The sequence below is a fragment of the Pavona decussata genome, unplaced genomic scaffold (genome assembly GCF_977016875.1).
Source record: "Pavona decussata unplaced genomic scaffold, jaPavDecu1.1 SCAFFOLD_155, whole genome shotgun sequence".
Taxonomy (NCBI): Eukaryota; Metazoa; Cnidaria; class Anthozoa; order Scleractinia; family Agariciidae; genus Pavona; species Pavona decussata.
Genome location: NW_028145567.1, coordinates 1,410,096 through 1,435,940, shown reverse-complemented (window position 1 = coordinate 1,435,940; position 25,845 = coordinate 1,410,096). Strand labels below are relative to the sequence as shown.

At 40.1% G+C, this 25,845-nt stretch overlaps 1 protein-coding gene across 1 annotated transcript; it reads left to right on the top strand.

Moving 5' to 3' along the window:
• The first annotated feature begins 1,615 nt into the window (after positions 1-1,615).
• LOC146465776 (triacylglycerol hydrolase DDHD2-like) lies at positions 1,616-25,845 on the top strand. Its single transcript, XM_085128168.1, has 17 exons — positions 1,616-1,825; positions 3,712-4,703; positions 5,613-5,820; positions 6,424-6,513; positions 7,699-7,840; positions 9,203-9,305; positions 10,509-10,614; positions 12,480-12,514; positions 13,128-13,183; positions 14,295-14,475; positions 15,709-15,804; positions 16,220-16,548; positions 17,628-17,709; positions 19,501-19,591; positions 20,607-20,768; positions 22,189-22,330; positions 23,586-25,845. Exons 1-17 carry the CDS (start codon positions 1,654-1,656, stop codon positions 23,641-23,643), a joined length of 3,045 nt encoding a protein of 1,014 aa, XP_084984294.1. The 5' UTR covers positions 1,616-1,653; the 3' UTR covers positions 23,644-25,845.

The window sequence follows — 25,845 nt, the reverse complement described above, 5'->3', positions numbered from 1 at the left end:
CTCGCAGTACGCGCGATCGTTACTATTTCGTTTGAGTCGGCACAAACCTTCCGTAACGTTCTTTTTCACTTCATATAAAGGAACAAAAGATTATTTTTTGTGGCCAAGCTGCTTTCTCAAAAATTGACATTCTCAAGTCTTTAGTTCGTTGAGGTATGTGAAGTTTCCCTATGTGCCGCTCATCTTTGCAAACAGCAAAATACGAGCATTAGCGCGCACTTTACTATATTTACATCCGCGCGTGCAAATAGAGGTTGAATTAAGTCAGTGGCTAAACGAAGGCATAAGTCAGTGTAGCGGTTTGAAAATACCAAACGAAATTGCTGGTTTGCGTAATTTGCAAGTTGCAAGAAAGCTGTATTTATAGGTTATAGATAGTTTGTTAATCAAAAACATTGCAACCAGGTGCTGAATTACGTCTGATTCATTTGAATCGGTCCATGGTGGTAAACTTGCGTAGAAATTTGAACTTGAGAAAAGCAAACGTAAGTTATTGGGGTGCTTTCCAAAAAAAATTCCAATATGTCAACCGATTGAAATGCAAATAGCGCAGATCAAACGGAAATTTCCCGGAACAAATGGACAACCTTCCGAGTACTCCACTTTTTCCGTTTCATCCAATCGGAACGGAAATGACCATTCATTTCCATATGCATTTTGTTGTCTTCTTATGCCATCATTGCAGTGTGGAAAAAGCCTTTGATTTAACGCGGAAAGTTTCCAGAACTTCCAAAAGAAAACTTTGGCTAAATGCAGAGTGCTCCAGGTTCACCGTGCAAGTAAAAGTAAGTACGTCCAGAAAAGCACCCAAATTCATTGGTTTTCAGTCCCCAGTGACGCAGCAACACAGTTTCTTTAGACGCTAACCCCCCTTGTAATTTTGTTTAGGATTTGTCACTTCGTTTGGGTATTGATTAAAACAACAATGATTTTCTCTGCCATGAAATGGGTACGCGACAGAACCAAACCTCGTTCACAAGGGCTTTCGTCTCCACACCCCCCAGCGGGAGCGAAGTCCCTCTGGGGTAGGGAGAGGGTAGTTTCATTATGTCGATCCCGGAAATTTGTCTTGCCTGTCTTGTCATTTAGGTTGTCTTCTTGCGCCATTCAGTACGTTTTTAGATCTACCAATGAGATTGCAAGTTTGGAACGAATGGAAAAAAAGTCTCTCCATTTGACGCGGAAAATTTCCGAAATTTCAAACCGAAATTTTTTGGCTAAGTGGGCAGCGCACAAGGAGTTTAACAAATTGCGAAGAGCGCAAGTCCATCCTTGTTTATTTTTCCTTACCATTTTGAATTCTGATTTACACATTTTTTCAGTATTCATTCCGCATTGCCTTCTACATGAGTCAATGAGTTATGAACGTGGACTTTTGAGTTTTTAAAATACGTACTTGTTTATCTAAACACTGGACCAAGAAATTTCAAGTGTCATTTGTCAACGTTAACAACCTATCAAAAAAAATGTAATGAAGCGTCAATGAACTAAAAATAAATTCCTTTCCTCAGCTCAGAGAACGGCCTCCCTGGAAATTTGATATCGTGAGCTAAACAATAGATCACCTTGAAAGCCCTTCCTTCTCTGACGAACTTATCCACCATCGTGAGCCCGCGATACTACAACACTGTTCTGACGTGTCCATTTTCCAAGATGGCGGACAGACAGAACTTTGATTCCGGACAAAAACGTACGCCTTTACACGGGATTTCCTTGGCAGATTTTGGAGGAAATTTGACCTTTGGACCAACCCTTGTACCAGCTTCTGAGTCGCCATCAATTTCTTCAGGAAATCAACCGATTGTAACTCCGGCAGCGAGTAGAGGTACGAAAGATCATTGCATCAAGTTTACAACTGTTGTGATAATTCCTCCTCTGGATTGTTTAATCTTTTAATTAGGTATATCACTTAGTTTCAAAGCAGATGTAAAATTCTCGTTGCTTCAATAATATGTATCTGCCGCTGAACCTTTTGTTTTTGCTTTTTCCATGATCCAAAAGGATCAGATACACGTACATTTTTTCCGTTTTTCTTCGAATGAGCTCAGCAATCATTCCATCATCAAAAGGTTACCCATTGGTAAGGCACTTTTAACCCGCTGAAGTTTAGATTTCAATCCCTCCAAACGCTGCTCCATATCCGCTTCAACCTCAAGCTGTATGCTGTACCTAATCCGTTGTGCACGAGGAGGCATTGGTTTAGGCTTCTTGGAGAAAGATTCAGCCATGGAAAATCCAAAGCACAAAATAATCGTTGATAATATAAATTATAATCCATCAAATATTTTCGCTCGCGCGCGATTGTTCTTAACGCCTCACGTGACCTAAGAAACCCCAGCTAAAACTGGGGAATATCCGAGTCCGAATATTCGAATCCGAGTCCGAATAATCCGAATATTCCTCACCGAGTCCGCCATCTTTGATTAGGACTACGAAACAAAGATTGTGTGACAAAGAGGGGGAGGAGCTATTCCTTTTATAGCGTGGGTCCTTGTTTAAGATTTACATGCCTGTTTTATTTTGAGAGGTTGGGGGGTGGTGACCTGGTCGAAACTGAAATTTGAAAAGGTTTTCTGAAGGCACCCAATAAGAGTTTAATTGTAACTAATGGCAATTTCTCAAGGTGTAGTGCCAGAAGAAATCCACCCCTCCCCCCACGAAGGGGTCTTTTCCTTTGGATCTCTCCACCCCTCAGGATTTTCCATTTCAGAGGTTTTTCACAATACTCCCCCCACCCTCTGAACTTTCAAGACTCTTATCATTGGCACTCCCTACTCCTTCGAAATTCCATATTTGTAAAAAGAAATATTTTTATTAAGTAAAGTTCATAAAAGATTTTTTCATTTAGTGTTATATTTTTTATTGACTTTATTGTAATGCATTTTTATCTCACAATTAATGTCCTGCATGATGGTCTTCCTTTGTAGGACTATAACATTTTGAATAACAGATTTTTACTTTATTTTTCTTCCCTCTGCCAGTCTGGTACAGTAACAGCTGCTGTATATATGTGTTTCATTTGATAGATGCTGATTTATTTGAAACATGTTTGGCTGCACATTTTAATGCTTTTCTTTTCAATTCCAATTTTCTTAGATTTTTATGCCAACTTTGTCACACACACTACATGTGTAACTTCTTTACTGAGGTTTTGTTCACCTTGCCTTGGTTCTGTACAGAATGAAACAAACTTCATTTTCTTAGAGTGGTATTGAAGTTTTGACGTCCTCTGTGTGTTATGGAATCTATTTCTTTTATACAATAGCCGAGACATTTCAACCCCTTCGCTTGGTTCCAATCTTTTCACACTTGAGTCAAGTTTCTTTTCTGTCATATTGAGTTCAGCGTCTGCTCAAAGGTCAGTTGCAGTCTCTCTTCACTAGCTTTACTCACCCTCCTCTCCCTAGGTTCTATTCTTTACTGCCTGGTCTTTGTCTGTGTTAATTGGAATTAGAGCAACTAAGTGGCAGATAAGTGTCTGTATCCTGCCAATCACCTACATTAACACTGAGAGGGCTACAACAAAGTAGTGCTCAGTAGCTTTCCTTTGAATAGTCACACTTCAAGATTTCATCCACAGACTCAGAAGTTGAAATGGTATCACAGTAAGCCAACGTTAGTGCATGCATCTTTTGTTAATTTGATTATCCGCACTTTCTAATACAGTAGCACCTATTTTAAGTTACAATCCTTTTTTTTCACCCTCTGTAGATCTTGACCAACATGGGGAGGTAGACAGTTTTCTTGGTCAGCAACCAACTTCACAAACGCAGACCCAATCACCCTTCCAGTCAGCTGTGAAAGAATCTTCAGGAGTGATACAAGGGAAGAGTCAAAGTTCCCCATTCTTTACAATGTCCTCCTCCTCATCTGGTCATGATGACTTCCTCACGCCTGCCACAGCCACTCAGACTCAAATTACCAGAGATGCTTTTTCTGGAAACCAAGTTCCCACCACTAAGTCACCTTTACAGACTTCAGCAACTGTGGGACCTGGTTCTCAGACTCCTCCCAGGTCGTCAGTTAGTCCTCCTCAGTCTTTTTCTCCACCAGTGACCAATCTTCCCCAGTCTTCGTATCACCCTACAACCAATTTTTCCCAGACCCCTCCTGTTTCTTCGAACAGTCTGCCTCAGACTCCACCCCAGCCTGCTACTGCCTGGCCCCAGACTCCACCCCAGCCTGCTACTGGCTGGCCCCAGACTCCACCCCAGCCTGCTACCGGCTGGCCCCAAACTCCACCCCAGTCTGTTGCCAATTTTCCTCAGACTCCACCCAGTGCATCAAGTGTTTCTCAGGCCACTGGACCATCTTCTATCCCGTACACTTCTCTTCAAGACTCATCACAACATGATCGCTCACTCTCTCATCAAGTTCCAAGTGGAATGTCACCTGCACCAAATTTTACAGTTGAACCAGTTAAGCCACACTGGTTTTACAGAAAGGAAACTTCTCGTTGGGTCCCATTCTCCTACATAGATTCTGATAGCTTAGAGCAAGCTTTGAAAACATCTTCAGCCAGTACCGACAGAATCATCCCTACTGATGGTGGACGATATGATGTTAACCTTGATAAGAGGCTGCGCTACCCTCTGTATTGGGAAGAGAGTGTCTCAGTAGTACGAAGGTGTTCTTGGTTTTATAAGGGAGATGGAGAGTCCAAACTTGTGCCATATATGGAAGACATGGCAACCACACTCGAGGTACAGTATAATGGTACTTGTCTTTGCATTTGTTTCTGTAAATCTTTAAGACTTGATTTCCAGCGAACATTTTTGTAACCCTAGGTCTTACCCAACACGCAGATGGTGATCCAGCCTAGAAATGTTATTTATGCCATCAAATGTTCAATAATGCGATACACAATCTTGCCTATTGTTACAGCACTGTGTGGTTTAAGTCTGCTTTTGGTTTTGATATCAGTCACTCAGATGTATACCTGATATAATTTTATATTATTTGAGATTTGTGTCCTTGGAAAGTCAGAATTTCTAAGTATGAACCAGCAGCCATGTTCACAGGCATTCCAAGATTTATAATCATGACTACAACCTGAAATTTTCTGAAAAAAATGCATGTCCCAAAAGAGTTTTCAACCCTACGCAGTCGCTCAGCCCCTTCCCCACCCCCCCCCCCCCATCTAAACAAAAAGGAAAAATTCCAGGCAATATTTCACTTTAAAACAGTAAAGTAAAAGTAAAGGAAATTTATTTATACATGGTAAGATTTAAAGCAAGGAGCTTGTGGGGCCATGTAATCTAACAAATATTTTAAAAACAAACAGAATTGAACTTGTTTAACATACCCACTGGCAGGAAGGCTTACTAGTTGGCTATTTACAAAGCGTGACCGAGGATTTGAACAGGGGACTACCCCGAAACAAATCCAGCTAGTGGTCAGAAGGAGACTCAAACTAGGGGCCTCCAGATTACAAGTCCGTGCCTCTAACCACTTGGCCACACTGCCTCCCTCATCCCTTGCATCTCGTTGTTACTTTTGTTCCCGAGTACTCCAGCCCTTGGGTTTCAATGAAGTAGACACTTTATTATTAATTTATATTGTTTTCTTGGCCATATACATGTTTACTTAACATGTTGATTCATTCTTTTCAGGCTGAGTTTTCATTGGCATTTCGTGAGAACAAGTGGCCTCGTAGGGTTGAGCTCTCAAGTGGAGAACATATCATGATGCATAATGCTAATGTTATGGTGCATTTTGTACCAAATAATGAGGCACAAAACTGGAGTGGAGAGGACAGTGTAGCAAGACCGAAGGTGGTGAGGAGAGGGATAGCGGATATTGAAGATGAAATTGATGACGGTAAGCTTTGATGATGGACTTATGAAGCTGCAAAAGGGTGGAACAGTTTTGAAGAGGATTTGAAATCAGAAACCTCTTTATCACTATTCAAAGCAAAACTTAAAACTTTTTAAAACAATTTTTAGGCTTCTCATGACTTTTAAAGGGTACCGATGTAATGTCCTTTCATATAGATGCCAATTATCGGTTTAATTTCATAATTATTATTATTTGTTAGGGGGAGACTGAAAACTTCTACAGCGAGTTGGGCTCTCATATTAATTCATGGTTCATTTTTAATTATTAATATTATTATTATTATTATTATTATTATTATTGGAATTGAACAACGTTTTTCCTTTTACACTGTACCCTACAATAATTATTATTATTTATGTAAAAAGTAACATGTAGTGCTGCTATTATTGAACATTATAATTTTAATATACAGTTCAGCTTGGGATGGAATGGCATTTCTAACAATCCCCAATGGTGTCAAGAGACCCTTCAAACATAAACTTTCCCATTATAAATACTAATTTAATTTCATAATTTTAATTATAATTACTTTTATGCTTGTCAAATTGCTACTGACAATGTACAATGTAAATTCTTTTTTGTTAGGTGAACCTGCCCAAATAGATCACTTGATTTTTGTCGTCCATGGTATTGGTCCTATTGCAGATTTGAACTTTAGAAATATTATTGAATGTGGTAGGTATAGTCAGCTTATTAAAATAATAAAATAATATTTAAAATACTTAATAAGCAGCTGCAAAAATAAAGCCTGAAGAAAAACTCCAGGCTTGCATGGTATTCCACTCACGGTGGAATTTTTTCAGGCTTGTTCTTTTGGGTTCTGGCTAAAGTATTCACTAAAATAAGATATGAATTTCATGTGCAAGTATTATTTTGGAGAAAATTGACAACTTTTTTGAGTTTGCAAGACATGTTTCGATCAACCATTTCAATGATTTATATAATTATTATGTAAATGAGAATTATTATTGTAAAACACATTCCATTTTGAGACAACATTATGTCTTTGTAATGATGGCTAACTGAGAGGCAGTGTGGTTAAGTGGTTAGGGTGCCCGACTTGCAATCTGGAAGTCCTGGGTTCAAGTCCCACTCTGACCTGACCGCTAGCTGGAGTTGTTTCTCGGTAGCCTATTGAGTTCAACTCCTCGGCCACGCTTGTAAATACATGTAGCCAGCTGATCTGCCTCCTGCCAGTTGGGATTTTTAACCTTGTTGTTTTCAATTTAAATTATTTCTTTGTGAAGTTTAATGCTTGGCGTCACTAGCACTTGTGCTATATACACCGCGGAGGGTAAATAAAGGTTATTTATATTTTACATTTTCCCATATACAGTATTTGGACTGTTTTGAGGCAACAGAGCACGGAACAATAATTATAATACTCTCTCTCAATGAACTGTCATTCTGTAATTTCAGTCATCTCAAAGTAGATGATTGTGACAATAGATGTAAAATACAAGTATTTATTAGATGGTTGACTTGTGAGAGCACAGCCTAAGAGTGATCTGCACCAAGGTTTGCCATGCTCTCTCTCTCAATCTTAGGATTGTCTTGTGCTCAAAATTACTATTATAGTACTTTGTGGAGTTAAACAGTTGTCTGTGTTGTCCCACTTTAAGGATCAGTGGAATTTGGTTTTGTATTCAACTCTGGACAGTGTTTAGAACTAATTTTTTTTTCAGAAAACAATAGAACTTGACATGTGACATGAATGGTGATTAATCAGTAGTTATTATGCAAATTGCTTGGATGGAATATAAAATGTTAAAATTTGAGATCCAAGCAAGGTGAGTGCCTTGTGTTGCCTTGTTCTAGATGAGGCCCTTAACTTTGTTTTCTTGTTAATCTCCACTGCAGTTGATGACTTCAGGAAAATTAGTCTTCAAATGTTGGTTGATCACCATGAGGAGCTATCTAGAGGTCGTGCGATAGGACGGGTGGAGTTCTTGCCTGTGCAGTGGCATTCAAGACTTCATAATGATTCTACTGGGGTAGACGAGTAAGTGTTGTATGATGTGCACATGTAAATGATAATGCATCTCAAGGTTAATTGTACAAATCTTTTTTTTTTATTTAAATTTATTTTTTTTATTCTGCATTATGTTACAATGTTACAAGCACTAACACTAATTACGTTATTGTAACAATTACAACAGTTCACAACTCTACACCTGGACTGCTTACAGTTACAGAACGGCGCATTAAGCACAATTTATAACAACACTTAAAATACAGTAGAAATCTACAGTGTACACTTGTAGGTTTTTTGTGGAGTACTCAAGACAGAGGTGGAAATTCTAAGGTTACTTTTAGTGGTGGGAACATGATTTTATCAGTGAGTTTGATAGGTGTTTCTCATAAAACTGCGAATTCACTTCAGTACAATTTGGAGGTTAAGTCACACAGGACCGACAAATGGTCCAGCGGGCCAGAGCTTAAAGGGGCACTATCATGGAGATTTTGCTGCATGTTGGTCGAAAGTGCTCGTATGTTTTTACTAAGAACCTCTTTTCCAACATTAATTTGCTCTTACAGCACCAGGATGACAGTATGAAATGATTTCTCAGACTTGACTATAATAAGTTTTTAGCAATTTTTTCGAAAATACTCTTGAAGAAGGAACTTGAAAAATTTTTCAAGTTACAGCACAATCCATCTCCATCCTGGCCAATTGCAGCCAAAGTTGAATGATACTAGTTTCTGTGCACTAGTAGGGTTTTTGTTAACAAAACTCACAGTTAATTTAGGAACTGGTTATGAAACCTTGCCATGAAAACAATGGTGCTGCAATTTATGTTGGAAGGGCCGTGACCGTGCACAATCCTTTGTTTAACGTTCACACTACATTTGAATATCTTGACAGGAATGCTTCTATTAGTCAGTTGTTCCAACACATTTCAAAATTTATTGTGGTTTGTGCAGGGTCAAGGCCAAAAATGCAAACAAAAACATATAACAAAAAAGTTTGTCAGTTTTCATAACCATTGCCATTTATCAACTATGCAAAAGTGAAACATTATTTGCACGTTTACAACCATACAAATATGTTTTTTGGCTATTCAAAGTGACAATAAAAATAGGTGATGCTGCCCCTTTATCCAACTTGAATTTGAATGTAGGACATCCAGATTTTAAGTCCAGTATTTTAACCACTTTGCTGTGCTCCCTCCTGAATATGATACAATAGAACATTCACTAAATTAATGGTACAGGACTTCAGTTGACAGTCTCCGCACTATTAAATTTTCGTTTTAGTTAGACTTAAATTAGATCGGTCAATTATTCTACTACTATTGGAAACTAGATGTTATTGACAGTGTTAATAAAGTTGTTGTTTTAATGTGTTTTTTTTTTTCTGTAGAAGACTTAACTCCATTTCTTTGGGAAGTATACGTCGCCTGCGAGAGTTCACAAACAGCACGCTCCTTGACATACTGTTTTACACTAGTCCTACCTATTGCCAAGTGAGTTACACTTCCATATGTAAGGCCATTAGAGCGGTTTTCAATTGAGTGTCGAAAGTTATTTTGCGTTTGCTTTGGTTTTGCATTACTACGCTCTGTGATTGGTTAACAAAGCTCGCGCCACTTTCTCAACCAATGGGAATCCAAACCAAAACCAATCGTGTTTTCGCCGCACGCGTTTTCCCGCGCTTGGCGCCAGTTACATGTATTTCCTTCGAATTCTGATTGGCTCGTTTTGTTGTCTACATTTGTTGCGATTGGCCAGAGTAATTACTTTGGTTTTGGTTTTACGACGCTCAATTGGAAACCGCTCTATCGGCCACGTGTTTTTCAGTAATTCACGAAATTAGCAAATAAATGCTGTAATGATAATAATAAAAAAACCATGTGCATTAAAAATACACAACTTACAGGGTAAAAAAACAACAACTCTTCTTTGGTCTAGAATAGTCAGAATCTCTAATTTTCAAATAAAATACACTAGTTACGAGTTAGGAATTTCCAAGAAAACAGACTGAAAGAAACATTTCGCAAATTTGCACCGAAATTTGATCCTCGCGTCACAAGGGTGGATTTGATTCGCTTGCGTGGATTTGTGTTTGTTTTATCAAATAAAAATACACAGAAAACAGACAAGAAGCTTCCCTAAGCTTCCCTAAATGAAATACAAACAAATGTCTCTTTTCAAGCATTAAATTTCAGGAAAACGTTTATGAAAAAGTCACAAATTCACTCTTGAGAGAGGTTCAAGAATAATTGGAATAGAATACTTAAACGCAGATTATTATACACACCTGTCCTCTGAAGTTATTGTACAATTTTACTGGTAAAGTAAATAAAATAGTGAGTTTTCGGAGAAACTTTCGACACCGCAGACTGGACTGTTCTGAAATTTATTACTCAAAGTTTGTAAGCCCTATTATAGAAGAAACACAATTTTTAAATTTCTGACGTTTCTGTAAATTGGAAACTGCTAAACTACAAAACTGCATGTAAATGTATTCGACAATTTTCAGTGTAAAGATTTTCAAATTAAAAGTCTGTTTTTGGTTTGTGGGTTTCATGAATGCTTCACATGTGATACATGTAGCAGAAAGAACCTACGGCTAGACGAGTTTCCATTTCTTTTTAATGATGTCCAATTCTTGTTCTTCTCTCAACTTGTTTTCAATTTCAATTTCTCTTTTTTTTCTCTTTCCACAGAACATTGTCAACACAGTTGGTGAAGAAATCAAGCGACTGTTAGAAATCTTCTTGGAAAGGAATCCCATGTTCAATGGCAAATATTCAGTCTGTGGGCACAGCTTAGGTAACAGTCAACATGGCCCTTTGCCTGCGTCAGGGCTGTCATTAGGGAGTTTTAGCAAAGCGACGGCAACGGCAGCGAGAACGTCAAAAAAGCCGAATAAGTTTTTTTTTTTTTAACCAAAACAACAACTCTGCACGTGCATTACACTTTTTGGTACATTTCTTTGCCGTCACTGCACGACTAGGACGTGAAATTTCCTTATGGCACGTTTTACGGAAGACGTAAACACACGACGAAGAATTTTTCTTTCTCTCTCTAAACTTGGGTGCGGTCTCCAAGAATTCATCTCCAGAAAATTTCACCTACATTTGACATTTAAAGCAAGTTGGAATAAATGCGACGACGTTTAAAAAACGCGAATTCATTTTAATAGTGACATTCTCGCTGCCGTCGCCGTCGTCGTTGCTAAATAGGGAGATTTTCCCTATTATGGCGACATCAACGTAAATGACACAAAACAATAATTAACGTTGCAATAACTCTGCCCGTGCGCTACAAATTTTAGTAATTTTTTTTACCTGTCCTCTGCAAAACACCAACTTGAAATGACGAATTCTCGAGTTTTATCATTTCCCCCTCATTTTTACTCATTTTTCCTCTTATGACCACTCTGCCATGTGCATAATGTATGTATCAGTCTGTCCCAATTATTTTTATGAATGTTTGGTTTTACCAACAGAGTTGATAAGGTAATTTGGACAAGATAAAGAGATTCGAAAGCTGACAATTCGAGCGTTAGCCCTTTGTCGATTCGCTCTGACGAAGGGCTAACGCTCGCAACGTCAGCTTCGAATCTCTTTATCTTGTCCAAATTACCTTATCAACTCTGTTGATAAACCAAACATTCGTTTCTACTCCCCACCGACGCAGCACCTCAGTTTATTTAATTTAACCTACCATCTTAACAGTTCTTTTCAGTCAACTTTACAAGGCAAGTTGAGCTAAACAGTCAGGGCTCAGTTGCTCAAAGCATGGTTAGCGCTAACCCGGGTTAAACACCATGACAACCTATAGGTTTTAATACCTCTTAAGCAATGGTTAGCGCTAACCATGCTTCGAGCAACTCAGCCCAGGGCCGGATTGTTCGAAAGCTGATTAACGCTAATCCAAGATTAAACGTTAACCGAGGTTTTCATCTCGCTCATTAAAAATGGTTTTAAAGGCTCATTTTAAATTAATGGTAAAGAAAAGTCTAAGGCAAAACTTAGGGACAAAAATCTTTTGGACGAATCCTTATGGATTAGTAAATATACTCGCATCAAAGTTTACGTTAACCCAGGATTAGCTTAATCGGGCTTTGAACAACTGGGCCCACGAGTCTAAAGGGGGTGTTATACTTGGAAATTTGTCTTACACGTTGTCTCGTAATTTCATTGCGCCGTTGTGACACAAGTTGTACGAAACGTTGCGCAGTTAACGTACCCTGAAATGAACATGTCTCGCAACGTTTTTGTTGCGGTCACCGTTGGATGAAGTAGAACCGACTTCTACCTTTCATTTGCGAGACATGCTCATTTCAGGGCATGTAAGTTGTAACACCAGGCAACGATAGACCTTTATCACTCGGCGGCCAAGTTCAGGCTCATGAGAATAAAAGCTTTGTTTTTGCACGTCAAGCCTCGCCCAGACGCGAATTTAGTGCGAGGCTTGCCGTGCAAAATAAAGCTTTTTATTCTCCCGAGACTCAACATGGCCGCCAAGTGACAAAGGTCTATTTGAGCAACTTTTTTCACGAGAAAATAGGGACACAAGTTGCAAGGAAAATTGTCTAGTGTAACAGTACAGTGCCAAACCACCCATACATTCCATGTAACTGCGACGTAACAACTCGAGTCATAACGAGATGATACATGGTTGTATTGCAGGCTCAAGTATCCTGTTTGACATCCTCTTACATCAGGTAAATATTGTGTTATTCGTGAACATTCAGTTTGTGATAGATGTGGCCTTGAACATTTAGGCGGGCAAGGCTTAAATTAATGGTGGGGGATTGTCGTTCAAAAAATTCAGGTCTTGTGATTTTTTTTTCTAAATTCATGGATCCCACAGTCTTGTCTTTTGAGTGTTTGTCACTGAACGGCCCAGAAAATAACATTTTGTTTTCAGAACGTCAATGTTTTGATGCCGTCGCACATTCACTCATAGCGCTCAAAATCCCAGACTAGAAGTTTAAAAGTCTGTAAGTCTCAGGCTCGGATTTACAAACTCCAAAGCAACAATCGGTAAGAAGTCTAAAACTCAAGGTGAAAACTGCCGTTTTCCCCGTCTTTCAAGTTTTCAGTTGCGCTTCCTTTTCCTCTCCCCAATCCAGGTCAGATGTTTCTTTTCAACAAGATCACATTTTATAGGAAAAATGCTAATTTTAGCAAGAGTGTTTCAAGTATTTTGTCCCACTTCTTGTGTTTTTGTGCACTTCCAATCCACCCCACACGCGGTGTTGCTTTTATTTGCATCACGATCGATTGATTTGATCGATTTAGGCTACAAGTCTTTAATGTATCCTTTTACTTTAGAAAAACCAGCAAAGCGAGAACCCTTCAACGAAGCAAGCTGCGATGGAGCAAGAGAAGTAAGCATCCTTTTTATCTGGATTTTAATTTATTATATGTGGCTAAATGGCTTAAATCGAGACATTGGCGGTCAGCGGTCACCTCTCTACGTGGCTCAGAGGCGACCTTTGGACTCTGCTGGGGGGGGGGGGGGGGCACCTCATGGTTTGCTTTGATTTCGCTTGCTTGCTGGCCTGTGAGAAAGGTCATTTTGCTTGTAATTTTCAAGCTTTTTCCCTCGCCGCCCTTCCTTCGGTAAGTACTGGGTTCGATAAGTATTCCACTGATTGAGTTCATTGTGACGGTGCCTTTGGTGGTGGCTGCTCGCAGGGTTGCCATGGATACCTCCTTCCTCATGCCTAATTGTTGCCCAGCTCCACCAACCTTTTTAGGTACCAACTCCAAAGCTCATCTATTGTTGATGAATTTAACTTCCTTGTTTACTAATACCTCAGGTATGTTTGTCAGGGCCCAGGGCTGTGCCAACAGGAGCGTACATGTACTTTTTGTCAGCCAGCTTCTATGTGAAGTTCGACAATTAATAGCCGCCAGGTTCTTTTCTTGCAAGGGATCTTAAATTGCAAGGGCGATCTAAGTGAATGGAAGATCAAACCGAGCCTGAACTAGTGAACCCGGCGAGGGGAGATGCCAAAAAGTATATTTGACTCTGTAGATTTGACTCCCACTGAGCTACAGGAGACTCGTGGGAGCTATAAAAGCCATTAAACTAGGTTATTACGAGTATGCCTGTGCCACTTACTGAATGATACATCATTCTCATTTATTCACCAGGCTTAAAATATTCCATCACATTTATTCCATTGCGCATGTGCCACACATGACATTCCAATCCTAGCAGTGTGCAGGATGTTTGTCCCTTGAACCTAGTTTAATGGCCTTAGCTCCCACGAGTCTCCTGTAGCTCAGTGGTAGAGCATCCGAACTAGCAATCGGAAGGTCTTAGGTTCGACTCCTGATAGGAGCACTCGGATTTTTTTCCCGAGTATGCCAATGTCACTTACTGAATAATACATCATTCTCATTTATTCTCCAGGCTTACTAGTAAAATATTCCATCACATTTGTTTAGAAAAGGAAGGTGTTAATTTTTTTACGTCCCTTTTCTTTTCAGTCAAACATCCATCGTAGACGGCTTTACATCCGAGAACAGAGAGACCGCTACAGACCCAGACATTCAATCGGACGAGGAGGAAGATGAAGCCTATCCACCTCTCGAAGATGCACTGACACAGCTTGGACTCCCAGAATATGTCGGCCTGTTTGAGTCGGAAGAGATGGACATGGAGACATTTGTAAGTTGTTCACGCTAACTCTGACGTTGCCCCGGGCGACATTTCACGTCGATTTACTTAAAGCCGGGGGGCGCAAAATACGAAACTGTTACGTCTTTAGTCATTTCATACTCTGACTCCAAAAGGTATTGGCGCATTCAGCTGACAAGGATACGACTCGATAACTTTGATTTGAATGGTTACCCTTTGGAATTAAACCTTGTTAAATTAGAACCACCTTGACTGAAGTTTAGGTAAATTTGTTATTTAAATAACACTCAGCGTGAAGAACAATTTTACATAAATTTATTCATTTTATTTTTTATCCGGCGAATATGTCTATTAGAAGCACCGTGTGCAGGAGTAATAGACTGCAAGACAGGCCATTTTTCTGTTGGTTAGTCGTACGAACGCACGCGACCTTTGAATGCAAAGTCTGGAATAAACACTGAAGACTAAGATGTTCAACACACTGGCTCAATAAACCTTTAGTTAGCATCATCTTTGGATGGTTGAATTAAGAGGCCGTTTGCTACCTCTCTCGAGGTAGCTGTTGGGGTGGTAGCAGGTGAACTTACGGTTATACCCTCTTGCACTTTAGCACCAACAGTCATACGCTGTACATGTAATTATATCAGGGTTGCGACGGTCAGGAAAAGGTCAGAGAAAAACAGATTTTTTTTCAGCGTCAGGAAAAAGTCGAAGAATTCAGTATCAAGTCAGGGAAATACTAAATTCTACCTCAAAGTCAGTGAAATGTCAGGGAATTTTGTTTTTGGCTAGCCACCTGGTTTGGGAAAGGGTTCCCTTGCTGGTCGAGGTAATGCTGGTTCAAAAGACATTTACGAAGGAATTAATTTCTGCGGTTTCATCGCTGGCTTTATTGGCAAAGAATTTGTCTTCTATGGACTTGAAAACTGGTTTGTGGTCAGTGAATAGTCAGGGAGTTTTTATTACCTTGATAAGTGGAAACCCTGTATAACAAAATTGTCGATTGTGATCGGCTATCAACAGCCATAATTTGAACAGTGTCAAGACAGCCTACGCGTCATGTCAAAGTAATCGGACGGTTACAGCCATGGCACGCGCTGTAACAGGACAGCTGCACTTGATTGCGTTCTTTTTCTCACCGTGACGCATCTCACAAATAAAACGTTTGGTTTTTTCAACCTCCAAAATGACTTCCTTCATTTTTTATATTTTATTTTGTTGAAGTGCCTCTTATGATCGTTATTGTTGTTTTGATTGTCTTAGCTGCTGTGTGGTGAAGACGATATGAAGGAGATGGGGATCCCAATGGGTCCAAGAAAAAAACTGATGGGTTACTTGAGAAATCAGAAACTAAACATGGTAATTATTCAGTCGTACATGTAAATGACATTTGGTAATTATCATTTCTATTGCTTTTTATGTAAGAATTGTAGTATGTTTCTATATGCACTCTTATTAAACCTGTCTTTTGCCGGTGTGTTTGCTCTAGTTAGTTGCACGTTATACGCCAGTTAGCTGGACGTGGCAGTGACCAACTCGAAAGTCTGAGCTCCTTTGGTCACTGCGCACATTTCACTTGTCATATTTTCGTAATTAATGCTGTCTTTATATTATTTTTGTGATGTATTGTAATTTCCGTTTGTTGTAAACTCTTGAAATAGTGCATAATAATAAAAACTTGAACCTGAAAACCTGAATATGAATATATGGGAAATATATTTGAACTTCGGGTGACAGATGAAATAGAAGAACTACTCCACCTTTCATTTCACAGGAAAAGAGAAAACTCGAAAGAGAAGAGAGGAAAAAGGCCAGAGCAGAGGAAAGAGCTAAAGCAAAAGCAGAGCGCCAGCAGTTCAAGGACACAAGAACAGAAGAACCAACGAGATCTGGCGCAGAGATGACATCCTCCACGATTTTAGTGAAATCCGATCAAGGGGATACCAAGTCATTGTCTTTGGTTTCTGTCGCCAGTGTTGAAGTGATGTATCAACAAGGCCTTGCGGGCACGGGGCAACCCTACGTCGAGTATCCACAACTGGATCTTAGCTTTTACGCACTGTTTGCGCTCGGCTCGCCTATAGGAATGTTTTTAACAGTAAGGTAAGAGAGTTTAATGCATTGTGGACGCCTGGAATTTATCTCACATCAAAATTGCACCCATTCCCGTGTCGAAAAACATCATTGCTAGCGCTACTGCGAGTATTGCGTACCAATTTTGTTTAGGGAACGGGTCATTACAAGTTTGTTCAAAGAGGACCCACCTTGTCTTAGGTAGGGGGTTATCAAAGACACCACCTATCTCATGAACATCATGGACAAAATTTTATTGCTAGATAAACAAGAAAAGTGAGGTTTGAAGCTTATTGTTATATTTTACTGTTGGATAGAGGGGTGACTATGCAGTAAAGACGCCATCTTTTGAAGTTGGGGAAGGGGGATGTAGGCAGAGACCATCGTCTATTTTTTCTGTTTTGGTGGGTCCTGTTTGAATGCAGGCAGAGACCATCGTCTATTTTGTGTTTTGCTGGGTCCTGTTTGTGTAAAGTAGTTTTGACCACTTCCCACTTAGACATACCGTCTCTGTTTGGATTAAATGTCGGCCCCATGGACCCGGCCTTTATTTAAACCCGGTAGTTATTCGTGGCCTATAAACAAGTTTATTTGTGCAGTAATTTTGACCACCGTATTTTTTAATTTTACCTACATCTCACTGAAATTTTAAAATAGACTACTGAGTAGTGCCCTATTTTCCCTCGGGATAGCATCGTGCGAAGCACCCAACCCCGCGCGAAAATTGTCTTCCGCGGTTGTGCACGCGTTCGCATGTTTGAAAGAAGACCGTAACTTGACTGAAACATGTATACTAAGCCTCAACTACAGCCGGTTCCTCGGATAAAGGAAGAACCGCTTATCTCAAACTGGACGTTACGGACTTGGCGATTAAGACAGCACTGATCAGAAACAGAAGCGGAGTGAATCATGTCTACACTTTCATCTTGTTGAATTACTAATGCTCTTTATTTAAACGCGGCGAGTAATCGAGAAAATAAGACAGCACTGATCAAAAACAGAAGAAGACTGAATCATTTCTACACTTTCATTTTGTTTAATTACTAATGCTTTTCAAAGGGTGTTTCAGAGTATCTGGAGTGATCCTTGTCGATCTTTTTCTCTTCCAGAGGTGTCGATGAAATCGGCCTTGACTTTCAGCTACCTACGTGTCCGCGCCTTTTCAACATATTCCATCCATTTGATCCAGTGGTGAGTGTATTAAAGTTACTAGCGCCTTCACACGGCAAACAAAAGTTGACGAACCTGAGTTGGCATGTGAGAATTTCGTAGCAATACTGAGTAGGTAGACAGGTTGGCATCCTAGCATCCTAGCAGGATGTTTGTCCCATGAACCCAGTTTAATGGCCCAACTCCCACGAGTCTCCTGTTACTCAGTCGGTAGAGCACACGAACTACCTGTCGAAAACTAGTTTCCTGTCAGTGGGAGAACTCGGATTTCCTTTTGCCGGGTATGCCTGTGTTAAAAACAGGTTAGCGAACTGTTAACGACAAAAAAAAGAACTTGTTCCTATGCACGCCAATTTTTCTCTGTTGGTAAACGCATATCTGTCGGGTCTAAGACTGCCAACTGCCAAACGCGAGTTGTTCTCTTTTAACCAATCGGATGTCGCGCTGTTTTCACGTGACTAAAGTCGTTCCCAGGGTCTTTTCGCTTCCTCCCTCGAGAAAAGACCCTGGTTGCAGCCGGACGACAAAACAGCTACGTTGAAATCCATCGATGAAATTCAAAACTTTTTCGCTATTTTTCTCGAGTTCGTTTTCGCCGGTGAAGAATATATAGTAACAGGCAGGAAGCCGCAATTCTTCTTGCATACTATGGCGACACGGTGCTCACATAAGACGCCATGTTGCTTTTCTTGAAATCAAGAGTTTGCCAAGTCGAGTTTGTCAACTTTTGTTTACCACGTGACAGAACCTTTATACTTTCAGTTTAACTGCGTATGAAATTCAGGAAAAGTTTTTGTGGGAGTATTGCTTACCCCCCATCTCCCTCCCCACCTCTACACTGCAAGCAGAATATCGCCACTTATCTACATGCGTGAAGAGGGATAGTGTACAGCACAGTTTCTTGTCTAAGGATAGAACAATATTGCGCAGATTAAGTCTCGTACCAGCGACCTTCAGAGCTGATGTACAGGGTCGTAATTTCTTCGCCACGCCTCGGGGTTTGTTCGGAAAATGGGATATGCGACGGCTCAGTTGCCCCCCCCCCCCCACCCCCCATGGCGGATGTATAAGAGGGGCGGTTTTCACGAAAAAGAACACAAGATATTAAAGAGATTTAGAATCGCATTTACGGCAAACGGCAAACGTGAGATCCGCGTTTATGTTTTCTTGAGAAGAAGGGTACATAGATGAGAATAGTGCAAAATAATTGTGACCTTTGATTGTGGCCTCAAAACTACTCAATTTATCACGTGGTCATTCCTGCCATTTGCCGAAAACGTAATTCTAAAGTTCTCTAATAGAGGGAGATTTACGGCCAACGGCAGAAATGAATGACCACGCTGTTTTCATTTTCTCAGTAAAATTGAGTAGTTTTGCGTTAGCATCAGAAGCCAAAATAATTTTGCACTCTTCTCGTCAATGTACTATTATTTTCAAGAAAACATAAACGCGAATCCTACGTTTGCCGTTTGCCGTAAACGAGATTCTAAATCTCTCTTTTGTAATCACTACTGTCGAGCAGTATTGAAATAGGAACATCAACGTATTGCAAAATTTCGTGCGCCATTTTTAAGGCGCAAGTACAATTTTTCTGTCAATTTATTTTGAACTGTGGTAATGCCGTAATGCCGCACTCTCAGAAGAAGAAATCTTGGAAATTGCAAATAGTTAATACCGTAGCAGCAGATCCATTAGGGCGGCCGAAAGAAATGTAGTCAGTCTCTCGGTTTGCCTGGGTATTCTGTGACACTTTCTATGAGCGATAGACCTGCCAACAGCCGTATTGTCATATGCTCTTTCCCCTCGTTTCAGGCATACCGAATCGAACCTCTCGTGAATCCCACTGTCTCGGCTGGTCCAGTTTTGATGCCCCATCACAAAGGAAGAAAGCGAATGCACCTAGGTAATATAGACCTTTATTGTGCTAATTTAAAAGGAAAATTGTTGCAGGACAGGAAATGAAAAACAATCAACATTGCTGGAAAGAGAATCTTAAAATTAGTAAGAAGACAAGTTTGAGAGTTTTTGTGTTTTAAAATGAGAAGGTGTAGTTCCGTACTGAATTGAGGTATTTTTACAGACGTTTGTATGAAAACGGGCAAAACTTGCCAATAACAAGAAACAAAAAGCAAAACAAAACAACAACAACAACAACAAAAATTAGACATACTACTGTTATCGCAAGGACACCCAAGGAGTTTTCTAATCCTTGTCGAGAAGGACAAACCAAGCCAACAGAGAGAACATTCAACTTCTGTTTGTGACTTACGGTGTATCAATGTGTGTGCTAAGGGACGGTGCCTCTAAATACAGGGATATTTTTTGTCGAGAAAGAAGTTGTTGTTGTTCATCGTGGTAGATACAATAATAATAATAAGTGTGTTATCGTTTGTCGCAGGATGTAGTCACTTTGAGTTGTAAATCGCGTCGTTTCGTTGTCCCGTTTATTACTATATGCAGGATAAGCAGATCCTAACAAGGGACATTGGAATACAAAACGAAAATTGGGTGTTACCATGCACTTCTTTCATAGATAATTAGATAGAATAGTTCTAAAAAGCTTTAAACTACATAACAATGTGTCGCTTTTTCCCTCAAATTGAAGCTTAATTATGTTTGAAAAATGCACAGTTACCTCCAATTCCAATAGCCCTTGTTAATATCTGCTTTTTCCTCACGATAATGAACCGCGGAAAAATAGCTTTGCATCAGTAGGCTCCTTCCTCAAGAAAGCCGCGTTTCTGGTACCATCGCGACATGCGCAGAACATTTGCACAGTAGTAGAACGTACCGTCCTTAAATACTTTAAGTGAGAGGTATCTCGAAAAAATTTAAGTTCGTCCCGAGAGCCTTGAAGTCATTTTTCAATTTTGCATGGTTCATCGCGAACGCGGCTGTTTGTCTTGCCTTTTCTGCAGAGCTCCGTGAGAATCTTTCAAGACTTGGTGCAAATCTCAAACAGAGCCTTATTGAGTCTGCGCGTAAGACGTGGGAGTCGATCAACGAGTTTGCACGAGCTCACTCGACCCAGGGCCCTGATGAGCAAGACGCAGCTGTCGAGGAGGCGACTGAGGCGAAAGGTAACGATGGAGATTAAATCTGTTGAACGAGGAAACTCTGAACGTCAAAACCAAACTAACGATTGTTGTGGTGTCAGCTTTGTAGAAGCTGAAACCTACATTGTCATCGTGAAGAAAGAAAGAAAGTCCATTTTCCGTAAAGGTTCGGAATGCCGAAGGTTCACCACGACAGGTTGACGAGTCTCAAGCGGCTTTATTCGTACGGAAGATCCTTGTATTTAATTCAAAATGTCTGCCGCGTCTCTCATGCGTGGATTTTTTTTTCACTGTCTTCGGGCGAAACGCAAATCTGTTGGGAGAATTACTGTGAACTTCAAAACCAAACTAAGGGTTGTTTATTACTGCCTCCAGTCGGAAAGTAAATCTGTTGGGGGAGCTACTGAGTCTTTCATTGACATGCAAACTGTGAACTTCAAAACCTAACTATCAATTGTTTTTCACTGACTGGCTTTAGTCATAATTACAGCGACAACCAACAGACCTCACAGCGGTCATACTTATGACGCGTGCGCAATCGCACCCTTTTTGTTGCCGGGAAATTCAAAAAAATTGTTTTGAACACTGTTTCCATCCCGAAGATAAGACAGTTATCGAAAAGAGAAGGTTTAAATTAAATGTCGAGTATCTTTTGAAATCTTTGTATTTGTTTACCTCTGCCTTTAACGCTCCTTAATTTTTTTCCCACTGCCAAGAATTAGTGTCGAAACATCGATCGCCTTCAAATGGTCTCTTTGCTCTTTTGAATTCATTGTCATTATTTGAGTGACGGCGACAATAGGTCGGGGTAAGTAAATTCATACATAAATTGATGCAGCGTTCACTTCCAGTGCGTCGAAAGTTGCAAAGTTGCGCGCATGCTCAGTCGTTTGACCGCTGTGAATCAACGGACCATATAGCAAGAGAAATCTAGAAAATGAAACGAAATTCGCCAATCACAGCGTTAATAGTGTGCTTTTGACCCGCCTCTGAGCTTAATTTGTCTAAAGCGCCACTACGTTAATTGACGGCAGCGAAAAAAGGCAACCGTTTGTTGAGTGTCACAGTGCTCGCGTGTAATTGAACGTGCAGAAACACTTTCTAGGTTGCTTGTAGTCAACAATTTCTATCGGTTAAGTGCTTTTTTAACGTATATAGTTTAAATAGTCAAAGGTTTTGTTCATTATTGTTTCATTTATTTCCTCTTACGAAGCTATTTTGTGATTTTGTAACTTTAAACCTTCGCAATCCAATCACTGTAATTCTAAACCTATGCAATTCAGTCGTTCCGACTGCAAGATTTGGTTTTGAACAAACGATCAATCTAATCTCTAATCTTGTTACCACGAAATATGAAGTCAGGTAATAAGTTGATATTGCACTGTTCCGGTGAAACACGACTTCAGAGTCACCCATGGGCGTCACTCTTTCTTTGTATCACCAGAGTTTTCCCAGGACCCCCCAGCGAAGCCATGCCAAGTAGGCAAGCTCAACGGTGGTCAGCGGATTGACTACGTACTTCAAGAGAAACCAATCGAAAGTTTGAACGAGTACCTGTTTGCGCTCAGCAGTCACGTGTGCTACTGGTAGGTCATGTGATTCTTTTGTTTTTAAATACTGTATTTCTTAACCATTTAAGCCCTAACAGTAATCAGCATCAAATTTCTCCTTGAGGTCATGAGAATTAAGGTTACCTTATACCTTCAGAGGTGTCTCTTGTCCAAGCGATGTGACGCGTCCGGTTTAAACTGTAGATACCTACACCCTTATATCAAATTAAAGCTTATAGAGCTGGCTATCAAACTAAACCAAGAATTTTGAAATAAAAAACAAAAAAACAAAAAACGGTAAAGAGCGGGAAATGACGTCGTCTATATCCTCTACAAGTAAAAATATGGAAAATAAAGACTGTTCACAGTCTCTTATTTTTCCGTGGGATTTTCGAGACTCATATGCTCGATCGAACTCCCGCCATCAGTTTGTAAAGGCGAGCGCAACCTGGGGAGAGTGTCTAATCTACCAAGTGGGACCCAACTCCCGCTCCCCTCAGTAGTTTAGACACTTTCACCAGGCGCCTGCCGTTACAAACCAAGATGCACATGAGAAGCACATGAGTGTCGAAAATCCCACAGAAAAATAGGGGACTGTGAACAGTCTATGGAAAACACGCCACTCGCGTCCCGGATGTAGTTACGTATGAATTTTACGAGTGGTGTATTTTCCAGTAAAAGATTCCTGTCTATATAATAAGCGTTCTAACCAGATGGCTTTGTCTGCCAAGGTGGTGGTGATTGCAAAATGTGCCATTTTGACAAATCTGACTGCGTTGTATCCAATAAAATGGTTTGGCGCGTTCGTATTCGAGGTCATTCTGCTAAATTTTGCTGGAATTAAAAAATTCTGTTCTTGTGGGATCTTCGGCGGAACGTTACTTTGGCAGAGACAATATGTTTAGCAGCGCTTGTTTGCGTTGAACGTATAATTAATTCCCATGAAAGCCAAACCGCCGGCCCACCGACCAAGCGAAGAAATCGAGTCGTTGAGTTTGCAACGTTCATTTTCGAAGGTGTTGCTATGAATTTCTTTGGAAACGACCGAACAAACAAACAAACAAGGAGCAGGAAAGAGAGCAAACAAACAAGGAAACAAACAAAGAAAACACGCAACCAAAAGACAAACAAACAATCGTTTAATCTTTGCACGATGACGTGCTGGGTTTGCATCGCTTGTTTACGTCGCAATCTACTGTTTTTTTTGTGGATGCGCTTCTTGTTTCTTATTTTCATTTGAAGTACTTTAAAGAAATTTATCTCAAACAACTGGTTTCCTTTTTCTTTGCAGGGTCTCGGAAGATACCGCACTTTTCATGTTGAAGGAAATCTACAAAGCAAGATTATAGGTTGCAAAACGAGTTAAAAGATCTGCCCCCAGAAGCTTAGAAATGCGATTCAATCCTGATTTGGAAAGCAATCACGATTCGCTCATGCTACTTTCGCCCACAAGGAAGTTATTTTGCCCACTCGTGCAAACTCGTGATGGACGGGTTCCGAAGGAATTCACCTTAGATAAACAGCTGCGATGACAAGCGAAGCGTTTTGAAACAGGTTATGTCGCACGTTATGTTTTGATGACTTTATCGTGTTGGGGTCTTAACTTCACTTTGGGCGAGTTTTTTGCCAGTGGGGCGAATTTGTGCGTGGCCCATCTGACCAACACTATTTTGTGCGTAGACTACAACAGAGAGTAATAATTGCCATGATCATGCAGGCTTTAAGAATAATTATCTCTTCATTTTGGAGGATTTCTTAATTTTCTAAGCCAAATACGATTTATAAGCTAATGTTGTCATTTTTATTTGGAGCGTTGATTTTGTGGACGTGAAAAAAAAGGTACCACTTTGGTCAACAATGACTGAATACTAAGGAGGGAAATGTAGACAACCTTTGTGTCTTCCAGTTCCTTTAAAGGAAAGAGAAATAGCTAGCTTCATCTCTTTCCTCCTCAGTGAAAACAGAGGACCGACCATTCTGCTGGATGACTTACTTTCGTGAGGATGGATTAAGACTCGAAAGTGGAAAGACGGTCCTGCCTCGTTGCCCACTTGGGTCGCTTTCCATGAGTTAGAACTGGACGGTAGGAACGGTCATTTCGCACATGGGGTGTGTCAATTTCAAGGTCGGGATCTACAAATTCTTCGAAATTGCATAATCAGAGAAATGAAAAGTGCCGTTTTGAAGAAGTTCGAAGAACTGGCATGCAACCCAAAGTTCAATTTGGGGAACTCCGTACGCGAAATGGCCGGTGTTGCTGGCCAGTTGCGGCAATTGGAAAGTTCCCTTACGCTGCGATAGGGTCCCGTCCGCGCGATGCTTTGGGAGGGAGGGAGGGGAGTATACAGCTATTTCAATTAACGTTGTCGGATTAAAATCAAGTTAATAGACAAGACCGCAATGTTTTGTGGGATTATTTTTTATGAATAATTTCATCAAAATCACCCCTGCACGTGCAGTTCATTGTACTGCTAATTACAACCTATTGTTTTCTCCAGGCATGACTGATTTTGATGAATTTATTCATAAAAATCCCACGTAAACTTTCGGTCTTGTCTTTAGCTTCATGCTTTGAACCGACAACGTTAATTGAAATAGCTGTAAACAGGAGTCTGTAAACATGGAACGTGCAAGCCTGTGTATGTCACGGCGTTTTCACAGACTGATATATTACGATTTTTTCTTGAGAGTGGAAGTTCCGCTTCGCACGTGTTTGCATCAATATATGATATAAAGTAGCACCCAGTAGTTTTTTCTCCGTCTGAAATAACCTATTCTCTGGTTTGCGGGGTTACTGCCGAAGTCTGAATTCGCGGGAGATTTAATCTAGAAGTACGTGGGAATTTCGCGACTCGAATATATGGCTGTTATTTTATTTTTATTTTTTACTTAATTTTTCCTCCATTTCTCCCTTAGATAATAATTACAACGATTATAGAGCGGTTTTCAATTGAATGTCGAAAGTAATTTCGCGTTTGCTTTGGTTTGGCATTATTACGCTTTGTGATTGGTTAACAAAACTCGCGCCACTTTCTCAACCAATGGAAATCCAAACCAAGACCAATCGTGTTTTGGCCGCACGCGTTTTCCCGCGCTTGGCGCCAGTTACATGTATTTACTTCGATTTCTGATCGGCTCGTTGTGTTGTTTACATCTGTTGCGATTGGCCAGAGTAATTACTTTGGTTTTGGTTTTACGACACTCAATTGGAAACCGCTCTATTTCTCCATTATATAATAATAACAACGATTACAAGACCGCAAGACTAACAAATACATGTGGGAAATGGAAAAGGGCAAAAATATAGCTAAAATATATGGCAGTGGCACGTTCTGAGCTCCATATGTGACCTAAACTTTAGGCATTTAAAAGTTGACGCAAAATTTTCCCACTCGAGAAACTTGTACTGCTGTAGATAGACTTGTTGCTTGTGAATATGACTTAAAGAAAAATTCGTCAGAAGAAAATTACAAATTTAAGTGAACACGTGCCACGCTTGTAACTTTTAAAGGGAAAACCAGAAAGTTTATTAAAAATATTTGTCAAATGTC